General features: G+C 42.3%; 1 protein-coding gene across 4 annotated transcripts in view; it reads right to left on the reverse strand.

Moving 5' to 3' along the window:
- Positions 1-3,066: 3,066 nt before the first annotated feature.
- foxp2 (forkhead box P2) overlaps positions 3,067-20,237 on the reverse strand; it is a 103,623-nt gene continuing 86,452 nt past the window's right edge. For 2 of the 4 annotated variants that reach the window (XM_083999739.1, XM_083999737.1), the window contains 8 exons: positions 17,295-17,505; positions 16,079-16,182; positions 15,681-15,782; positions 12,990-13,111; positions 12,701-12,770; positions 11,538-11,848; positions 6,869-6,913; positions 3,067-6,773 (listed from right to left, as the gene is read on the reverse strand). In XM_083999739.1, the coding sequence (XP_083855865.1) occupies positions 6,629-6,773; positions 6,869-6,913; positions 11,538-11,848; positions 12,701-12,770; positions 12,990-13,111; positions 15,681-15,782; positions 16,079-16,182; positions 17,295-17,505 (1,110 nt within the window). In that variant the 3' untranslated portion in view covers positions 3,067-6,628. Of the gene's footprint in view, positions 6,774-6,868; positions 6,914-11,537; positions 11,849-12,700; positions 12,771-12,989; positions 13,112-15,680; positions 15,783-16,078; positions 16,183-17,294; positions 17,506-20,237 lie in introns of those variants that run through there. The other 2 variants (XM_083999738.1, XR_014596394.1) reach the window with 2 other exon arrangements.

Raw genomic sequence — 20,237 nt, forward strand, 5'->3', positions numbered from 1 at the left:
TGTATGTGGCAGATACTGCCACAGGCAAGAATTCATGAATATCAGCAGTTTCTCACCATTTTGTTGGGTTAATCCCTTGTTTCAGTTGGAGAAATAGGCATTTCTCTTGCATACATTACACCGGTGCCTGCACATCACATCCACACAAAGTGAAAAGTACCTTTACGTCAGGACCCTCTGATGTAATGATGAGTGAAGTTTTATGTATCGGGGTCACAGAGTTTTTTTTTTCTTTTTCTTTTTGTCGATCTCAGCAGCTCCTCCAACAGAGTGGAAACTCAGACGTGTGGCAGTGCAGAAGGTGAGTTTAGAGTCAGGTTTCATTTAAAATACAGTGACCAGTGCAAAACACAAAGCATTAAAGGACTCGGATCTCATTGGGACTTTTGTTTTTCACCACAAATTTGCTGGTTGTGACAAAAACATGACACGCGGCTCCTCTGATGGCATCTGATATGGAGTACATCACCCTGTGGCACCCATATCAGCTCGGTTACCACTGCTGGGTGGGGTGGGGACGGGGACACAAGCGTCCCCTTCGCCCACCACCAAACCAAGCGTCATGCCTCGGAGCTATGCAATTATTTTTGTACTGCGTCCAATATCAACTTGAGAGCAATGCAAATTATTTAAGACGCGCTTTTCAGGGCTCGCAATTATAATAATGATGATCTCAATTAGCGTTGCCATTGCCTCGGACTATTTAGCAGGCAATTTTGCAGCCTGGGGGCGAGGGTCTTCTAGGGAGTCGACATGCATGGTCAGGTCAGAAGAGATGGAGAGAGAAAGAAAGAGACAGAGAGAGGGAGAGAGAGAGAGTCTGGACTCTTAATCAATAAACCGCGAGACTGGAGATATTTACCACTCAATCCCGCAAGGGGACGGTTCATAAATTGACCTAATTGGTCAGTGTTGGCGATTAAATGAATGATGCCAGGATACACTGTCTAATTCAGAGGGGCAGGATGTGAGACGTTTCGCCTCTGAACATTGGACTCAGACGAACAAAGACGTTCATAAAAAAGTTTGTCTTGAACATTCTGAGACACTTTGTTTTCAAAAGTTAGACAAGAAGATTGCTACCACTCTCATGACTGTATGTTAAATATTATACAACTTGCAACCAGCTATCTCAGTTTGAGATACATAGGGAATGAGTTAACACTTCATGTCCCTTAATAAAACCACAACTTGTTGGTTTAACTTTTGAACTTAAAAAAAAAAAGATATAACATGTTAATTCATGATATTTCAGTGCTGGTAGATTCTGCTACACTTGGATAGAGCTTCCTGCTTCCTATTTGACCCATTTGCCGTCGTTATGCTAAGTGAAGCTAACTAAGCTAATCCCCTGGCTGTAGCTTCATATTTACCGCACTCACACTCCAGTGACATCAATCTTCTCAACTAACTCTCAACAAGAAAGTGAACACGCATATTTTCCAAAACGTCAAACATTGCTTTACAGCTTCAAAAAACACATTTTCTTTCAGAAATTAACTCCTCTTTTCGATGCATTCTCCCTCTCCCAGCCTCTAGTACACAGCACTGCCACTGTATATTAGAGGGACTTCTTTTACCCCACCGTTCATGTGGAAAAGACTTGCACCACCAGCTACCCTTTCTTTTATTCATCGCACTGTAAATAACTCCACTTTATGAAAAGCAGCCAGTGTGACTCACGGATACCTCTCTAACCACAACCCATTATTATTTCATGGCCTTTGAAAGAAGGGTCTCTAGCAGGCGCTCTCACACTTTAATGTCGGAGCTCCCTCTGATGTTGTGTAGTACACAGCGGCCCTTGTTGCACTCCGTATGCGATCCCTCACTTGAATTCACAAACACTTCCAAGTGCATAAATAGCACAGAAAGACGAGTGCCTTGCGAGCTAGCTAATGCTCTGGAACGCCATTGCTGAGGAGATAACAGGAGCCTGCCATGGCTGATGCCTGGGACTGTCATTGGGGGGAAGAGAAAGAGGAGTGTGTCTGTGTGCCTTTATGAAAAATGCTGTTGTTTTCTGACCTCTCATGGGACATCATATGGTAAGGAAAAAGAACATGCATCAGCGTTACGATTAAATGACCAGCGGACATGATTCAAAGGGTCCCACGATGTCCCTGAGCACCCTTTGGAACGTGTAGAAGGCTCTCGGCATACAGACGAGCTAATGGGCAACCTATTGGTCATGGTAGATTCAGTTTGAATCTCAATGAGGGTGTCAGTGTGAGGCTGCTCCATGACCGACAAGGTGTGGTGGGCCTGCTGGAGTTGATTTAGCCACATGGCCTGTCATAGCGCTTTACCAGTCAACATCCATCAATCCAAAAGCTAAAAGGCCTGTATTTTTTTTCCTTTGAAGTGTCAAGAGGAAACTGCTGTCTTGAAGACGGATGGAAAATGATGAAATTTCACATCTTTGTTTTCTCTACATGATGCAGAACCCTGATGGTAATAAGGCAGATATTTTTTTTAACATGAGCATGACAACAGACTTAATAATGTGGTTTGTGCCAAAACCACTTTTGCAGCATGTAGCTCAGAAATGAAGCCTAGCTGGGTAAGTCACTTCTTACAAAAGCCTTTCAAAGGTACACAGCAGTACTTCCGTGTATACTGGGACATGCTTGTGTTACATGAAAGCAGTGGGCTTGAATCATACAAAGGCTAAACCCATTACAGGTCCAGAGGGGTGGGCAATACAGTGCCTTGTCCCGCTCTTCTAAACAAGACTCTAGGTGCTGGAAGCTGGAACAAAGCCTTGTAACATATACATTAAACTTTAATTGTTTTTTTCCAACCCCTTCCATCACATCTCTGAAGTAGCAGCTCCTGAAACGTTAAAAGTGTAATGCCAGCTAGATTTTCATGGCTGTGCCTTTGTAGAATAAAAGATATATGTGTAACAGTGGAAGGAGAAAAAAAATGACTCTCTGATGCTGGAGGTAGACAGTTGTTTTTCAAATTCCAAGTTTTGGTCCTTTATTTTATTCAGCAGTGAAATGCCATGAATACAGAAAATAATAACGTTTGTTACAATTCTCAACCATGACCTTCTAATGTCAGAGAACCTTTAACGTATGGACACAGTACACAGTAATGAAAAGTATCAAAAAAAGTAGTTGAATCTCGATCAAAAGGAAATGAAACAAACAAAAAAGTTTTCACCAATTACATAAACATATGTTTGCTACAGTCCCAATTTACTGTATACATAGGGGGATCATATTCCCAATTATTAGAGAAGGATAGCAGTAGAAAGGATACATGACTCAACTGCCAGACATAATGCTTCATAAAGTATGCACAGAGGTACAAGCAATAAATACACACATTAGGTTAAGCCTTACAGCTACGCAAAGCAGATGCAGAAAAAGCAGGTTTGCTATTCTTAGCGAGCAATGAGAGAGAAACAGTAAAAATTCAGGTAAGTCAGAAAAGAAACACTGAGATTTTTTTTTCCTCTTAGAAAAAAGTCTGGTAAATTTATGGGTCCACCAACATTTTTTTTACATAAGTATGCACAGTTATCAAAATACAGACAAAATCAACCCAGAAAATCCAGACAATCCTAAAATCTAGTGGAGGAGCAGATCGCAGTTCTGGAGGTCTTTCTGGTATTATGTGCAAGCAACTATTTTAGACATTTTTTTTTACTTAATTTATACAAAACCCATGCAAATCTACAGGTAATATGCATTCTGTGGCTGACAGGTTTTATCCTTCCCAAAACAGTATATCTGAGGTAATGTACGTACATTTAGGCCATCGTCCCGATGATTTTTATTATATTCTTTTTATTAGTTCTTGTTTCCAGTCCACCAAATGATTTTTAGACATGCATTTTTTAAACACAATATTCCCTTACAGGTAATCTATACATTATCATTCTACAAATGTTTGAGGACAACCTATTACAATGCAAATCTTCCATATCTTGACGCAGGGAATGTAAACGTTGGTTTGAGCCACGTCCTATGAGACAAGCGTAGTAAAGTGTAACAGCTCTTGTGGCATTCTAATAACTCGTGCAATCTGTCATAATTGTTCTGAATTTGTTGTGCAGAGGTAGAAGCTTTTAGAAAGCCTTTTTGGGTAAGTGGGAGAACCCTTTTTTTTCTCTTTTTTTTTTTGAAAGACGCAGCGTCCTCTTTATTTGGTGTGATAAGATTATTAAGAACGTAGTCTTCAAGTCGTTTTGCTGACTCCAGCTAAGTATTGAAGGGATAAGCTTTGTTCCTGGGCCCAGTACCCTCTTGACGTGGAACTGGTATGCGTGTGTGTGTGTGTGGGTGTGTGCGCACTTTACATGCTGTGTGTTTGTACAGTACTGCACGTGTCTGCGTGTTAAGCTCTCACAGCCAATTTCTTGGCTTGGCTCAACACTTGAAAACAACATATGCACAGTGTGTTTCCATTTTGGTCAAAGCAGGCAAATGCGTTGTTCATTACAGCACGATACAAAGCCACTCGTCGGTTCTTTGACAGCGTACATTTTCTGCAGCTGGAGATTTAACCGAAACAAGAGAGTTGGCAGACCAAAAGCTTCGGGGGTCTGTGTGTGTTCACGCGCATGTATATTAGTCTCTGACAGGTTGTGTGTGGTTGTTTTAGCGTTTCTTTATCCCATACAAGAGGAGGCAGAATTTTGTGTAACTTTGGTTTACTGAAAACAGAAATGACCATTAAAGCAACAACACTTTTCTAGATGACATTGGCTGTGAGGGAAATGATGGGACGCAGTCTCCACAATAACTACTTCTCTTTAGTCTCTATAAATACCAAGTGTGTTACAAAAAGCTGGCTACCTATACAGAGTACATCCGTGCTTACACCAGTTGTATCTATATAGTTTAGAAGCTAGGAACCACACAATGAGTATTTGATGTTTGATGGAGTTAAAGCAAATATCACCTAGAAAAGTTTACCTTTCACCTTAGATATCCTCTTCTACAATGGCTATTATTATTTGCTTTTACATGGTAACCAAGCCACATCATTTCATATCAACTTGAAATTATGACTTATTTGGCTTCACTAGATATTTTTAATGTTTGGTTAGCGATGTTTTCAGTTTCGGTTTCGACGCGGCTCAGAACAAAACCGCCACGGAAATAAGACGTGACATTATTTTTGACAGTCCCACTTAGAACATTACATATTCACCAGGTTAGAAAACCAGAAGAAAAGAAAAGAAAAAACTATGACTTTTGATGTGGAAATATTGAACTAAAAAGCAAAGGAAAAAATAAAATAAACTTCACAATAACACAATGTTTCTGCACTTCCATTGAATACACAAATGTTTTGTTTTGGTCATGATCCACTTTTACAGTTAGCTGCTCTCTACCAGTCTGATCAAATGCCTGCAGTTCAAACTCCACATCACCCTTTACCTACAGCACGTCTGGCAGAAAGTCTCCAAAGTGGACACTCTTATGAGTTCTCAAATTACACATCAAAATCTGTATTTATTTCCCATCTCTCTTTCTCGTGATCATCTTTGTATAGGGCAAAATGAAACAATCCCAGAGGTTATTCGAAGGTAGTTTGCGGAACAAAAGCTTCTCTTTGTACTAGGTTAAAGTCACAGAAGGCGGACCAAGAGGAGTTTGGTGGCTTCTGTCTATAAGCTATTGGCCATTGCTAGTGTTGGCTTTGGTTTCTAGCTGTTGCCTGTGACTGTTTGCAGGTAGACAAAGCTTTAGAACAAGGAGGTAAGGAGAACAGCAAGAAGAAAATTATGCAGAAATGCATTTGTTTTGTAAATGGTGCTTTACACAAACTATTATTTTTTTCCCCAACTTAATTTCCAGTTGTTGTTTTTTTTGTTTTTTTTATTTTTATTTTTTTTTATCTTTTAATCACAAACAGATATTAGACGGGAAGCCAACTTTTTTCTTTTTTTTTTTTCTTTTTTTTTGGACAGCTGCAACAACAGTCTTGGTACCGCAGTTCCGTTACTGGTGTATTTCCGGGAATGGCATTTACAGTTGGTGGTGTCTAAACTCATATTTCGAAATTAATGATGGTTTAAAAAATAAAATAAAAAAGCTGAAAATAATATACTGGTTTTTATAATAGTAGCAACATACAGGCAGTGACACAAATTTCTGAGACTACTCCTGTGCAAATGATAACAGAGCAACAACTTGAATTGAACCAGCAATTGTTTCTAGACATTAACAACTACTGTGGGTTGGATTATTCACAAACATAAAATGTCTTCCTTTTTGGCAGTATATGAGGCCGCTAGCTTTCAACGGAACATGATTTGCTCATTTGTTTCATGTTTTTTTCCCCATCCATGAGTCCATCATCCTTGTACTGTATGTGGCCACTCCATCTCTAATGAAATAGGTCTCAAAGAGTTAATTTTTTTTTAATCAGACATCTCATGTCTGTCATGTTTGGGGATCCCAAAGGGCTGCAACAAAGAGTTCCTTTGGATCAGGTCTCCATCCGGATGCATGCTCAATAAATAGTCCCAGTGGTGAGAGAGACAAGGAGAGAGTCAGCTGTGGTTGCTTGGATTGTGGAGTGGTTTCTTGTCTTGCAGGAGGTCTGTGTGAGAGAAACAGTGCGGCTGGGTGAAGGGATACGTCGACCAAAAGCTGTATCCTAGTCACTCAAGGTCTTCTGATAAGTTCCCTTCCTCCAGCTCCCGGTCCTCCTCCAGTTCTGGACTGTGATTGGCTGTCGTCACCAGTGACATCGGACAGTCGTCGTCATCCATATTGAGTGGCTCCTCCTTTACATGAACGGGTGGCCTACAACACAGTCACATATGTGATAAATTTTAGGGTTGTATACGTTTAAGGAGAAATTTCTGCAGCCAAAAGCACTTTTTTGATCAAAAACTCACCACTTAAGTTTGTCATGTGAAAAATTTAAAGTAACTGGAAAACACCTAGAGTATAAAGACAGAAAGTGTAGTAATGCAAATTATTACCACTATTAAGTGATATACAGGAAGACAGTTTTTGCTCATAAATTTCCTTTACTGCACATAGAATACACAATGAGGTGTTCAGCTCACTGATAAATATTTCGTTGTATCATAGAAAAAAAAAAACAAGCATATAACAGCCATTACATGCATTATCTAGTGAAGGTAACAACCATGTTGTTTGTGAGACGCTAATTTGACATGATGCCTCACGTCTACTGTAAGTAAGCGCATGAAAATTGCATGAAAAACATGGCCCCTGTAAGGCCGATAAGCTGTGATGTTCCAGACATGTTTGGCATTTAAAAGTTTACTGATGACACCAGGTTGAAATACATGAAAAAGGAAAAAGGGGAAAAAAAACAGGCCACATGATAAATAATGGAGAATTTCTCATCCCTGAGCCCCCTGGAGCAAAGGCAGAGGAGAGGCTTTTTTATCTAGTTAATAGAAAGCGCAGCCACTCGTTAATATGCAGGGGCTGTGCATGTCGCTCCTCAAGAGGAAAAACCGGCAGCTAGGTTCTGCCATTAATCAACTTCAGCCCAGGCAGTTCGCTCGGACACCATGATACATGTTTTTAACTCTAAATGGATGAATATCTTTAGCCACTGTCAATAAGCGCTGGGCAGGAAGCAGCCGCAGCAGCAGCAGCAGCAGCAGCGCTCTGAGCAGGACACCTCTCCCTTCACAACAACAGAGGAGCTCTACACAAAAAGTGTTGGGCGACTAACAAGAATAATAATGCTGTCACACACAAACAAGGCAGAACATGATCTGGGGCCCTAGTCGGGGAGAGGGTTTTGTGCCACGATGATAAATCTGACAAAACCTAATTATTCCTGACACATCGGATGCATCAGAAAATCCCTCTAGACTTTAAAGAGGAGGGTGGGGAGGGAGGGGGTGTTGGGCGGGGAGGGGGGGGACTTATCAAGTAGTAGTACGTTAGGACGCGTCTCATAGCCTCTCTCCTGGGCTGCCTTCATCAGTGGAAGGGGGGAGGGCGGGGGGCTTTGAATTTGAAAAGAATTTTAAAAGGTACAGATGACTTTAATATTCAGAGCCAAATACTGTAAATTAATATTCTGATGTGGTGGGATAAAGAGACGCGGCTGATCTGAGCAGGATGCAAGCGGAGCAATGAATATTTCTGTTTCTGCCCCTCAGATTTACAGAGGCAGAAGAAAAGCACCTCAGCAGCTCTGCTCCCTCTGACCTGCAATGAACGCTCTGCTGAATGCAAAGACTTTGTAAGACAGGATATAAATTAAATAATGTTGTTGTTTTATATCAACTAGTGCGAAAATCACAGACTTTCTGTCTTTTTAGTTCTTGTTCCTGAGAGTTGAGGTGCTGCAAGATTCACTTTCAGATTATTTTAGACAATGTGATTTTAAATCTAACATCAGCATCAGTAATGAAGCATGAACACCAAACATTGTGTTTCCAGCTTCTCTTATTACTGAAAATTTTAGATTTTTAATAAAATCAAGACCTGAATGACAACAAATGTTTTATGCACAAACTATTGAGTTACATCGTTAAGGACACTTTTAGATGATTGTAATTTAAATTAAATAGTAATAAAATAGTTGATGTATGATTAAATAAGACAGGAGGTGTTGTGGTTGTTGTTGACAACTTATATTAATAAAAACCAAGATATCACAGAGTGTTGTAAACTGCGTCTTGAATGTTTATATACAGCTGATAAATGTGAAACGAGTGTTACCAGGTACATATTATGTGATTCAGTGGCTGCCCATTCACACATCGTCATTAAATTTGAGGATCTCTCTGACAAATAAAATTAAAACAAACAAACAACACCCGAAACAAACTCTCACTTTGTCTCAATTAGGGAAATATTATTGGACATTGTCACGTTTGGGTTTTTCCATAAAAATCATCTTTTAGTCATCATGACTTACAATGATAACCAGTGAATCATCACATTGATCAATTGACAGACCTGAATGTGAGCTGTATCACAAACCAGAGGTCTCCTGTGTTCTCATGTGCTTTTAATATGCAGCTCATTAGGTGTTTGTGTGGCTTTGAAGAAAAATATGCAGGACCATATTCACAGGCCTGAGCTTTCTGACACTTTATTAAAATATGTGGATGAGCCATTTAGTGCTTAATGGCTAGCTGCCATTACTGAGTCACTCAGGAGTAAACGCTGGACTTTGTGGTGTAATAAATACGTGATGCTCTGCGTGTGTGTGTGCGCTCTCGAGATGCCTACTCTCACATCAATTGGAGATTAGCACTAGCAATCATGCGGAGGTATGTCAGGGATGCAAATAAGGTCATTAGTCCACAGGCCTAATGGTGGGTTTGGAGGATGGAGGAGAGGTGGTGTGGTGAGGACGGGAGATGGGGTTGAAGCAGGGGGGAGAGGCAAAGGCTGGGGTGAGGACTGGGGGGTGGGGCCAATCAAAGAAACTGTGATTCATTAGCTAACCCTAGAGAGGGGTGGTCACCAGACAATTACACGTGACAGCAGGAAATGCCACTGATAAAAAAAAGAAAAAGTGCCATTAAATAAACTGTATGTGCTTTTATTTTGAAGTTGGTCACTGGGATAAATAATCTGAAATAAAGCTGTAAGGCCTAATTTCACAGTTGCAGGCGTTACAGTACTACTTCCTTTAAGCATACCCCTTAGGGTGTACATGAGTGTATTGCGCATGCATACACACATGGGCAAACACATGCACACACACACACATACACTCAGCATGGCCCCGGGCGATGTGGTTTGCGGTTAAGCAGATAGCATTAACCTTTACACTTTGAGGGGAAAGAGAGGTTTGTCTAATTGTTGGTCTGACTGGGGTTGTGCTGAGGAGGTCCTCTCCTGAGAAAGGCCTTCAAGGTGATGTACATTTTAGTTTAGTGCTACAAGCCACTTCATTATTTAAGCTCATCCTGGAAAAGCCAGTCATGAAAAACACATTTCTTCCATTTTGAGGTTGTCATGGCTGTGTAACGGCAGGCGGGGATGGGATGGAGGGAGGAAGGGAGGGAGGGATGGAGGGATGGATGGATGCATCTCATCTCTGTAGTCACTCATGTCAGTGTCAAGGCGGTGTGGCCAGAGAGAAGAGAGAGCGGGCAGGGGAGAGGAAGTCGATGCTGTCCAGTTAAAAGTTAAAAGGCCTAAGGGAGTGGTAATAGTGGGATTCTGTCTGGAGCGGGGCAGATTTGCTCTACTTAACACCCCATTTCAGAGAGGGGTAAACACGTCCAAACAGATTAACATATAGACGTCTGGTAGGGCAAACCAAACAGCCCTCTGTTCTCTCAGATGCACTCAGAGAGAGGCTTGGAGCTGGAGTGCATCCTTTATCCATTACAGGAGTGCCGGGCTAATGTTGGCTGCAACATGAGCTTTGATGGACAGTGGATAAGTATCATTAATGTGTAATGTCTGTGTGTTTCCCTCAGAATACAGTATGTGTGCGTGTGTGTCTCCTTGCATGTGGCCTTCACCATGGTGAGGGCTCACGCTCAACCTGTGTGACAGGACTGGCGCAGGTTGTTTCAGACATTCCTGAAATTCACATGAGATCAATTTTTAAAAACACTCACTTTCTCTCTCAGCTCCATTAAAACAGAGATGGGGAAGGGAGAGATTTTTAAAGTAATTAATGCTACACTTGCTAAATATTAATGGGAACAGTCTTGCATAAAATATAGCAGCTAAACCCCTATAATGCAGACACTGGTGTAATTAAAGACGAATGTGTAATAGAGCCTATTTATAGAACTAGAATTAGCTGTTATCCAAAATGTCAGGTGTAAGCACGGAGCCATTGAAATTACCACAGCGGAGGCTGGAGAAGAAAAGTCTGCTTATGATATGATACATGCTGGAAATTGAACCTTGCTCCCAGGTCATGGCAGAGTGAGGAAAATAGTGGTGCTGTGGGTTAAATATCAGGCAATTAAACTAACAAAAGGGCAGGAGGACAGCAAGTGAATTGAGTGTAGGAGGAGAGGTGAGGGGGGCGGGGGTGTTGAGGGAGGGGGCTCAGATAAGTAGTCATCACACATAAAAATGTGTGATGTGTGATTCAGTGTGTGCCCATTGCATTTAACCTTTCGAGGCTTTAAAGAGGCTTCATATACTAAACTGCAATGAGCGAGCAGAACCGTTCAGGTGTAATTAAGGCAGTGTTGTTGTTGCTGTATTTTACTGATACCAAAACTTTATTTTTCCTGAAGGAGCAGATCACTTGAAATGATTTGAAACCAAATGTTAGTCCTATTGGGAGAGGACACTGACATTTGCAGGTGCACATTTTATCACCACAATCAATTAGTAGGTAATAAATATATAAAGTGTTTGCCTGCAGATGATTTTAAATCTCATCTTTACTTGTTTTTTTAGATAACTAAAATACTAAATAAGTAAACAACAATGACTTCCTTTTTGAAAATAACAGCTGCCTTAATTACCGTGTGTATGATGTACATGCATGCCTGTGTGTAGCTGTGATGTGTTGCAGCACACACACGCGCATGCAGTGGGATCCAGCTGCAGGGCTCTTTTCGCTGCCTGCAGGAAACTTACATGTGTACAGGTGGGGAGTATCCCGGGCTGCTGTGTCCGTTGGTGTCCAGGTGGTCGAGCGAGCCGTTGAGCTCCTCGTGGGCGGACTGCAACAGGGTGGGGGGGCTACCGCTCAGCGTACCTGGGGGGCTGCCGCCCAGCAGTCCCGGCGGGCTCCCGCCCAACAGCCCGGGTGGACTCCCGCCCGTCAGTATGGACGGGTCTCCACCCAGGAGGCCGTGGCAGTTGCCTCCCATCCCGTGGCCCGTGGAGCCGCTGTTCATGAGGCCGGGGGTCCCCAGCAAAGGCAGGGAGGTCTCAGCCAGGGCAGCCTGCAGGAGAGGGAGACAGAGGATGAACACTGGGAGTTAGAGGCTGAACAGGATGGTTACAGGTGAGAGGGGAAAAAAATAAAGAGCATGACTACATTAAAAGACAAGAAGGTTTGTGCATGTAGGGAGAAGGGCTGGTGAAAGAGATGAGAGAACGATAGTCAGAATGGTAGCGTAGTAATTACTAGAACACATTCTCTCAGTCGCAGGTTTTCTGTTCTGTTGCAGGCTATTTTTCCCCCGGTGACACCGTGCTGACAACTGCCTCCCCCCAGCTGCCATTCATATGCCCTTGTGTAGAGTGGCTATTAAAAAAAAGTCCCCAAAAACTTTACCTCAAAATAATAAAAACTCCTGACATTTTCGCCTGCTGCGCATTAAAGTTATATACAGTGATTAAATTTTTAAAGTTTTTGCCATGAGCACCTCGCCGGCGTACACTATGAAGCCAAATCATTTATGACAGCTTAGATAAATATTAATGCACATGCCCTTGCATTTGCACACGCCGCTATCAATCTAGGGTGGCTGCCACGGCTGAAAGAAGGGAAGAAGAACAGAAAGAAAGAGGGAGAGTTGCTTCCTGAATCGACCACAGGGTGGCCTTCTGAGTCTGACGGAGCACAGGAAGGAGAGAGGGAGAGAGAGAGAAGGTGTGAGAGGAGAGATGGAGAAACACTCGACACTAGAAACCTGACTTAGAAACAAACAAACTTGCTTGTTGTTGTGAGTGTGATGACTAATAGTCCAATTGTGCACTCAGTGAGACAGTCAGACAGCCGCCTGGCCTGTCAGTCAAACAAAGAGGCAGACAGACGATGACTCAGATGTTCTGAGGCGCTCAGTTCATACCTGTAAGCTTGCGTTTAGTGCAGTTCCATAGCCAAGACTGGAGGGCAAGTTCTTGACAAGTGAGGGACTTCTGAGTACGTTGTAAAGACAAAAACAAACAGGAGACAGACAAAGAATTCATAGTGTTAGTTGATGTGGACAGAAAATATAAAATATTAGCATGGGAGCAGCTAACTACTGTAAGTAGCAGGGAGAATATAATGCCTATATAAACAAAGCAGTGGACAGAGGGAGGTGTCATTGACCTCCAGCTCTGGATCTTAAGAGAGAGAGGTGACGGAGCTCGTACCCTGTGATCTTCTGCGACCTGCGTTTCTGGTACTCCACCTCATCTACCGTCCACACCGCCCCCTTCACGTTCTCCACGCGCACAAAGCACTTGTGCAGACTGAGGTTGTGGCGCACAGCGTTCTGCAGAGAGACGTGACACACACAGGTCAGGGTGGACGAGGTTAAAAAAAAAAAAAAACAAAGAAAAAAATCACATTCATTCATTATCCATCAAGAAAAAAAGGAGGCTAGGAAATTGATTTTTTTTCTTGCATTTTGAAGAAATTCTTAACATTCACACACCATTGATTTAATTAGTAAAAATTGAGTGAGAGCGAATGCTCTTACAAGTCCTGCACACAGTACATATCAATCAGAGTAAGTAGGCTAAAAGGAGGTAATCAGCATAGCGAATGGCTTATGGTGGTGACAGAAGTGGTAATGCCGGCCTTGATAATGGTGATGTCAGTAACCCTTTCTGCTCCAGAAAAGCATTGCTCTTAATGGACACATCGCTTTAAAGATGACAGTATTGCAAGAAAAAAGACAGTCATCAGGAGGCCCTTGTGTCAGTGGGAGTGCGTGTGTGTGTGTGTGCGTGCGTGCGTGCATGAGTAAGGAGGATTACGCTGAACTGTATCTGACATCTATATGTCCAAATATTCTCAGTGATATGTCGAAGTCGTGTTCACAGGACATGTTGCCATTTAAATTCATTATCAAAGCTGCATTAAAATGAAAACATCTTTTATACAATAAAACCAGTAAGGTGTTTTCATTAATTACAAAATAAGAATATAAAATCCTATAGAAAAAAATCCCTCTTATATTATATGACCATCTGACCATAATTAAAACATGCATCAGACTCCACAAATAATAACCTTGGCTTTAATATCCCTGCCTCTCATATTTATCATCTCTTGGTGTGTACTGCTCTTTCTTCAAGAAAAGGGGATTCAGAAAAAAAAGAAAAAACTCATAAGCAGATCTCGCATCTGACCTGAAAATCCCAGGATTTGATTGATCTTAATGCCCATGGCTCTGAATATGATAATTTTAATATTAATGAGCAAATGAGCAGTTTTATTATGCATGCTATATAGTTAGAACTAATAAGCTTCTGGGTGAGAGAAAAAGAAAGAGAGGGAAGTGGGGTGGTGGTGGTGGTGGTGGAGGGGGTAGATCCCTCTGTGGAGCTGATGAGACCAAGCTGAGATATTAAACTACCTTTCATTTATTTCTTTCTTCTTTTTTTTCTCCTTTCTTAAAAACAAATTTTCTGCGTTAATCAAATGACAAGCCCATCGCTGATCATCCCACTAATGCTTACAAAGGGGATGGTGGAGCTGTAGATGTAAATAGATCACCTTGGTTATTGTGCGGAGGGGGAGACACTGAGACAAGATATTTCTAATGTCATTGTGATAACATTGCTATTGTATCATAGGAACGGAGCAACTTTTTTCAAGGAACCAAGACAGGAAAAGAACATTTAAAAAAAAGATACATATACATGTGGTTGTGTAGTTTTGTGAGCAAATATAACAGCTGCTACAAAACCTCTGAGAACATATCATGTCATAACATTATTACACAGCAAAACATGGCGCGTACTGTACCTAACAAACTGGAAAAGGGCACCGATCTTTTTCGCATGCCCTCCAGAATTGGTGATCACACGCCCATGTGCTCATTTGCATCCCAAATCCAAATTAATTCACTTTGCTAAATCTAGTGCTGCGCCATGTCTTGCATGCTGATGAGCGGCTGGTTTGAGTTTTCCCTCCAGTCCTCTGTGCAGCCACAAAGGCTAAAGGCGGCTAACGAATGACGTGCGGGGGCCACGGGATAAAACGCCGGCGACACTGACGCGCGGCGAGGCTTTCTTTATCAGCAGGCAGACACACTTCTGGTTTAAAACATGTGCTGCGGGAGAGCCATTTTTTACCATCTTTGTGCAGGCAGACGGGACAATAAAGTTGTAGGGACAGATATACAAATGGGTCCTTTTGTGTGGGTAAATAAAGAGAGCTCCCTCCATGACAGGCCAATTCTCGCTTTCCTGCCTGCTTTAGTTCCACATGAACACACCCTTAACCTCTCTCTTAGACACAGCTCATGTGTGTGTGTGTGTGTGTGTGCGTGTGTGCGTGAGCTCTGGTGTGCATGCATCTTTGGCCGACCCCGTTCACATGACTGAGAGCTGGTTAACAGGCAAACAGCCATCTTTCTTCCTAATTAACCAATGATATGCGAGGGAGAGGTGGTTTTTCGGGAGTAGGAGGAGGGGTGTCTCTCTTAACAAAAGGTGCTGATGATGGAGTGGCTGCTGTATAATTAGTGCGTCAGAGCCCTCTCCTCTCCAACGCCAAGCCTCCGCTATTAATTGCACCAAATTAGAAAACGATATCTGAGGCAGAATAATTCTTTCAGCTGTCATTTCCAAACAGAAAAGGCGGAATGGCGGAAAAAATAAATAAGAGACAGAATGGGCTCTATGCAGAAGAGAAAGGTTAGGAAGAATGGAAGAGGAGCGCTAATCGCTGGCTGCTGAGTAAATACACGCTTTCTTGAGGTTTTTGTTTTTGACTTTGACTTCGGGGAGAGGAAGGAGTGGTCTTTACTGTGCTGGGAGAGAAAGGGCGTAGCAGGTGGAGGTTTGCGTAAAAGGGGAGGGTGGGGTGAGGGGGGGGTGCATCAAAGTTACCTTCCAAGTTGCAGCATTGCGTCTGAAGTAGGCAAATGTGCGTGTGAACCAGCTGTAGATTTCATTAAGCGTTAACTGCATGTCGGCAGAGTCCATGATAGCCTGAAATGAGATGACATCAAATAATGGTTTACTAACGAGACCACGTAACTGACACACACACACACACACACACACACACACACACACACACACACACACACACACACACACACACACACACACACACACACACACACACACACACACACACACACACACACACACACACACACACACACACACACACACACACACACACACACCAGTGGATTGAGAGAGGGGAGAGAGAGGTGCCATGATTCATGCAGCAATTAATTTTAATCTAATCAGGCAAAGTTAATTTATTTCCCACTCACCTGTCTTATGAGGGTTGCATAAGTAAATGGCGGTCTGACATCTGCGTTCTTATAAAACTCGTAGTTTGGGGCAATCTCTGGAAAAATAAATACTGTGTCACCACCTGAAATAATTGGTAAATTTTTATTCCTTTAGGTATTGCATTTACTCAAGGTTTCATCAAATTAAATGGGGTGGGGTGGGGAGGTGGGGGGGTGGAAAGGGGGAGAGAGAAGAGAGGGTGAGGGTGGGGTGGGGGTGGGGGGGTTAAAGGGGGCACATCAAATCAGCATTTTCCATGTCTAACAAAATGCATTTTTAATTAATCTCTCTCGTGAGAGATCTTAAACACTAATGCATCCATAAAATGAGATCCGTGTAGTTAGTTAGGCTGAAGTTGAATAATTTATGTGTCTTCACACTAAACACAGAGAGAGTAAATATAAACATCAAAGACATACCGTTTAAAATGCAAAGCTTAATACATGGAATGTCTTAATGTAATAAATATTGTATTTTTTCTCCATTATTTGAACTTAATTAACATTCATGTAATATTTATGCACAAAGGAAGTTCTTGTCTATTTACATATAGAGTGATTAAACACAGGCTTGCTTTTATAAACCCACCAGACATCTCACATGGCTAAGACCAACACGTCTCTGTGTGTGTGTTTATGTCAGAGTACAGATGTGTCTGTGTGTGTGCACTTTCACGTCTCTGTGTGTGTTAGAAAACCTACAACCATTATGGGTTGAGGACTATTAATAGTGCAGTGCTCAGGGTTGAGGTATCAAATGTAATTTGCAATTTCAACATTATTTTTTCATTGAGTTTAAATATAAATTTGGTTAAAATGAAGAAAAAAGTCAGAGGTTTATTTTAATCTTAGTCAAATCTGTGGCATAATTCAGAAGCAAAGGGTGAGCTAAATTAACATTTAATACACCAACCTCCGAATGTATGTACAGTGTGTGTGTGTGTGTGTGTGTGTGTGTGTGTGTGTGTGTGTGTGTGTGTGTGTGTGTGTGTGTGTGTGTGTGTATGTATGTGTGTAAGGTCAGGCTCAATTCACATTTAATTCAAGTAATTTAGCTTTCCTCACAATCCAAATATGACTTGTTGTCTTTTTCTACATTTTCCCCTGGTTCAGATTTGTTTAAAGTGAACTGTGTGCACTGACTGAACACGTTTGTGTATTTGTGTTATGTGCAGTGCTGAGTAGTTGGTCCTACCTGACGACAGAGGCATGGAGTATTTGTCCGAGTGGCGTCTGCGCATGGCTCCCATGCTGGGGACGTTTGCTCCTCCCAGAACTGACGGCACCTGGGGCATGGCGGCCATGGGCGTGATGGGTGCTGTGGGTGTGGTGGGTGTCTGAGGTAAGTTGGGGGGCGATACTGAGGGCAGGTTCTTGGACATGGTGACGCTGGACACCAGGTTGAGCTGGGGGTGGAGGAAGACAGAGCGTGGGTGAAGAGCGGGAGGGAGAGGGAAGGAGGGAGAGAGAGATAGAGAGAGGGGAAGGCATTATTTTGTGGTTCCTCTGACAGAGCCGAGTGTCTGCTCTCCTCTTCTCTAACACAGCTGTGTTTCCACTAACAAGGCTCGTGGAGAGGAGCCAGCCCATCTCCACTAATTACAACCACCAAATTGTATCATAAGAATTCTAATTAGAGCATGCTGTTCAAGATTATCCAACGATCAGCCTCCGTGTTATCCCGGCCCCATCTCTCTTTATCTCTCTATTTATCACTCCCTCCCTCCTTCTCTATCTCCCCCACTACAACCACATGTAATTCTTCCTACTGAAGCACTGAGCACTGTGTGCTGTTGATATGAACTGGTGGATGTGGATTACACCACCGCCGTGGTCCAGAACCACAACCCTTCTCTTTGAAAGGGTGAACCTAGGTTACTATAGTGACTATAAGGGTTACTATAGTGACCCTGTTGAAATGGATACTGGCAGCATCTTAATGGAGCTGCTACTGTATAGTGTAGGTTAACATAACTACACTTTAACACTAAAGTAAACCCCGTAGTTTCTATAGAAACCCAGTTCAGGAGGTTTCGTCCTAGCCGTGTTTCACAGACGTTCACTCATTCACACCAACAGTCAGATTTCTGGGTCACTACTTCAGTGTGAAGAGTGTTCAGAGAGAAGACAGCCAGCTACGCAAAGATGATTATCAGTGCAAACTATTTTGTTCACACTAAAAGCCTCACTTTGTTGGTGGAGTTTGTAGATGTGACTGTAGCCGAGTGTAATGACTGTGGATGACACATCAAATCAACAGCACATTATTGCCCCTAATCCAGTGAGACTCTCAGTGCGAGAGGAAGTGTAGAGGTTGAAAAGACACTTCCAGTTAAAAAAAGAGAAAGTCTGCACATTCATTTACAGTGACTCCACACACACTCACTCGCATACTGTACACACACACACACACACACACACACACTCACTCTGTCTTCATCTCCTCTGCTCCTTCAACATTAGGGACCACTGAGTGTTAGTTACCTCTGGCACGAATGCCAACTGTGCCCGCTAATCGTCCGGCTTTTCCACCACTTTTGCGCCTGCTTCCCAAATCTCATGTGAGAGGCTCTAACCGACTGGAAAATTCTTAACTGACCTTTTAGTCTCTGCGCTAATTTAGTTGGAATGGTAATGACATCGTTACATATTCAAACCAAATTGCCTTAATTGTGAGTCTACAAGTGGAATGCATCCGTTGCGAGAGTTTGAATTAGAACCGACTTGAAAGATGGAAGGGAATGTGGGGCCGAAGGCGGCGAGAGATGGAGGAGCGAGGGGCGAGGAGGAGGTATCGGCGGTCATTTGTGGCATGTGTTGATAAATAGGATAAAATGTCAAGTTTGAGAGACTCCGGTGGATGCAGTGGTTCTCAGATGATAATTATATGCCCACTTAGCTATAATGAGCTGCTGCAGTTATGGGCTGGGATGAGTGCTGGTTGCATAGACAGTACAGAGACAGAGGATGAGACTTAGGGGGTTATTAAAAGTACATAACCTGCATATACAATATTAATAGGTCTTATTAGCTATATACCACTACTACCCAGTCCAATCTATCCAAAACAATCATTTAAATAAACACAAAGTAACATTTACTAATATTTTTGAACTTTATTAAGAGAAACACTATGAAATTAGAAGTATAAGATTATTTTTTACACCACTTGTGCAGATACAGGCAAATCTCCATTAATGGATCCTGCTACAAGGACACAAACCACACACTTTAACTGTGCATGACCAACTGACTTCCTGTAAGGCAGAGGACACCTCAAAATATGCTAATTCAATTCAAAAATAAATGCCTTCTTGTGTGTATATTTATGATGTTAAAACATAATTTCCTGTCCTTTTTGCTGCCTCTTCACCTACAAGACGCGGCAACAAGCGTGACATGTTTGCGGGCATGCAATCCCGTTTTGGCAAAATAGAGTTGATTACAGTCAAAACCGGACAGAGGGGTGGGGGTGGGGGGGCACTGGGCCATCTCTCACTCATCTGAATATATACTCAAGGTTAGAGAGAGAGAGAGAGGGAGAGAGAGAAAGATCTTATTATTCAGAACTTGCAGCCTGCTAACTTTGATTCTCATCCATCCATGGCATGGCCAAAAGGTAGCATTTAATGAAGTGCGATTCAGAGAATAAATGATGTCATATTGGAGACAGTGCCTTGTGTTCACCTGGTATTGGCGTTACGAGGGTTTCACCAATGAAAAAATATGAGACTCATTTTCAGCCCTGATAGGCTAACAGAATATTCATGTTTGTCACATGGCTGGGCTGCTGTGTCTGTGTGATTCTCCTGACTGTAAATTTGAAATCCACTAGAAATGTCTCTTTGTTACGTCTATTCACTTTGGCACGTACAGTAGGATACACAACCGTGCCCATTCTGCCCCCTGCTCCAAAATCTTCGTCCTGCCTCCCCAGAAAAACTGGGGGAGCCTTAAAACTGAAGACTTAACTGTTCATTTAAGAATTCTGTCTGAATTGCCCCCACCATCAAATGCAATTAGCTGCTCTTTCATGTGTGCTTTATGTAATGCAATACTTCATTAGCATCATTCATTCATATTCAGGCATGGATTATAGGCTGCAAATTCTTTATTGGACGAGATGGAACCAAGCTGC

This window comes from Trachurus trachurus (genome assembly GCF_905171665.1).
Source record: "Trachurus trachurus genome assembly, chromosome: 23".
Lineage (NCBI taxonomy): Eukaryota > Metazoa > Chordata > Actinopteri > Carangiformes > Carangidae > Trachurus > Trachurus trachurus.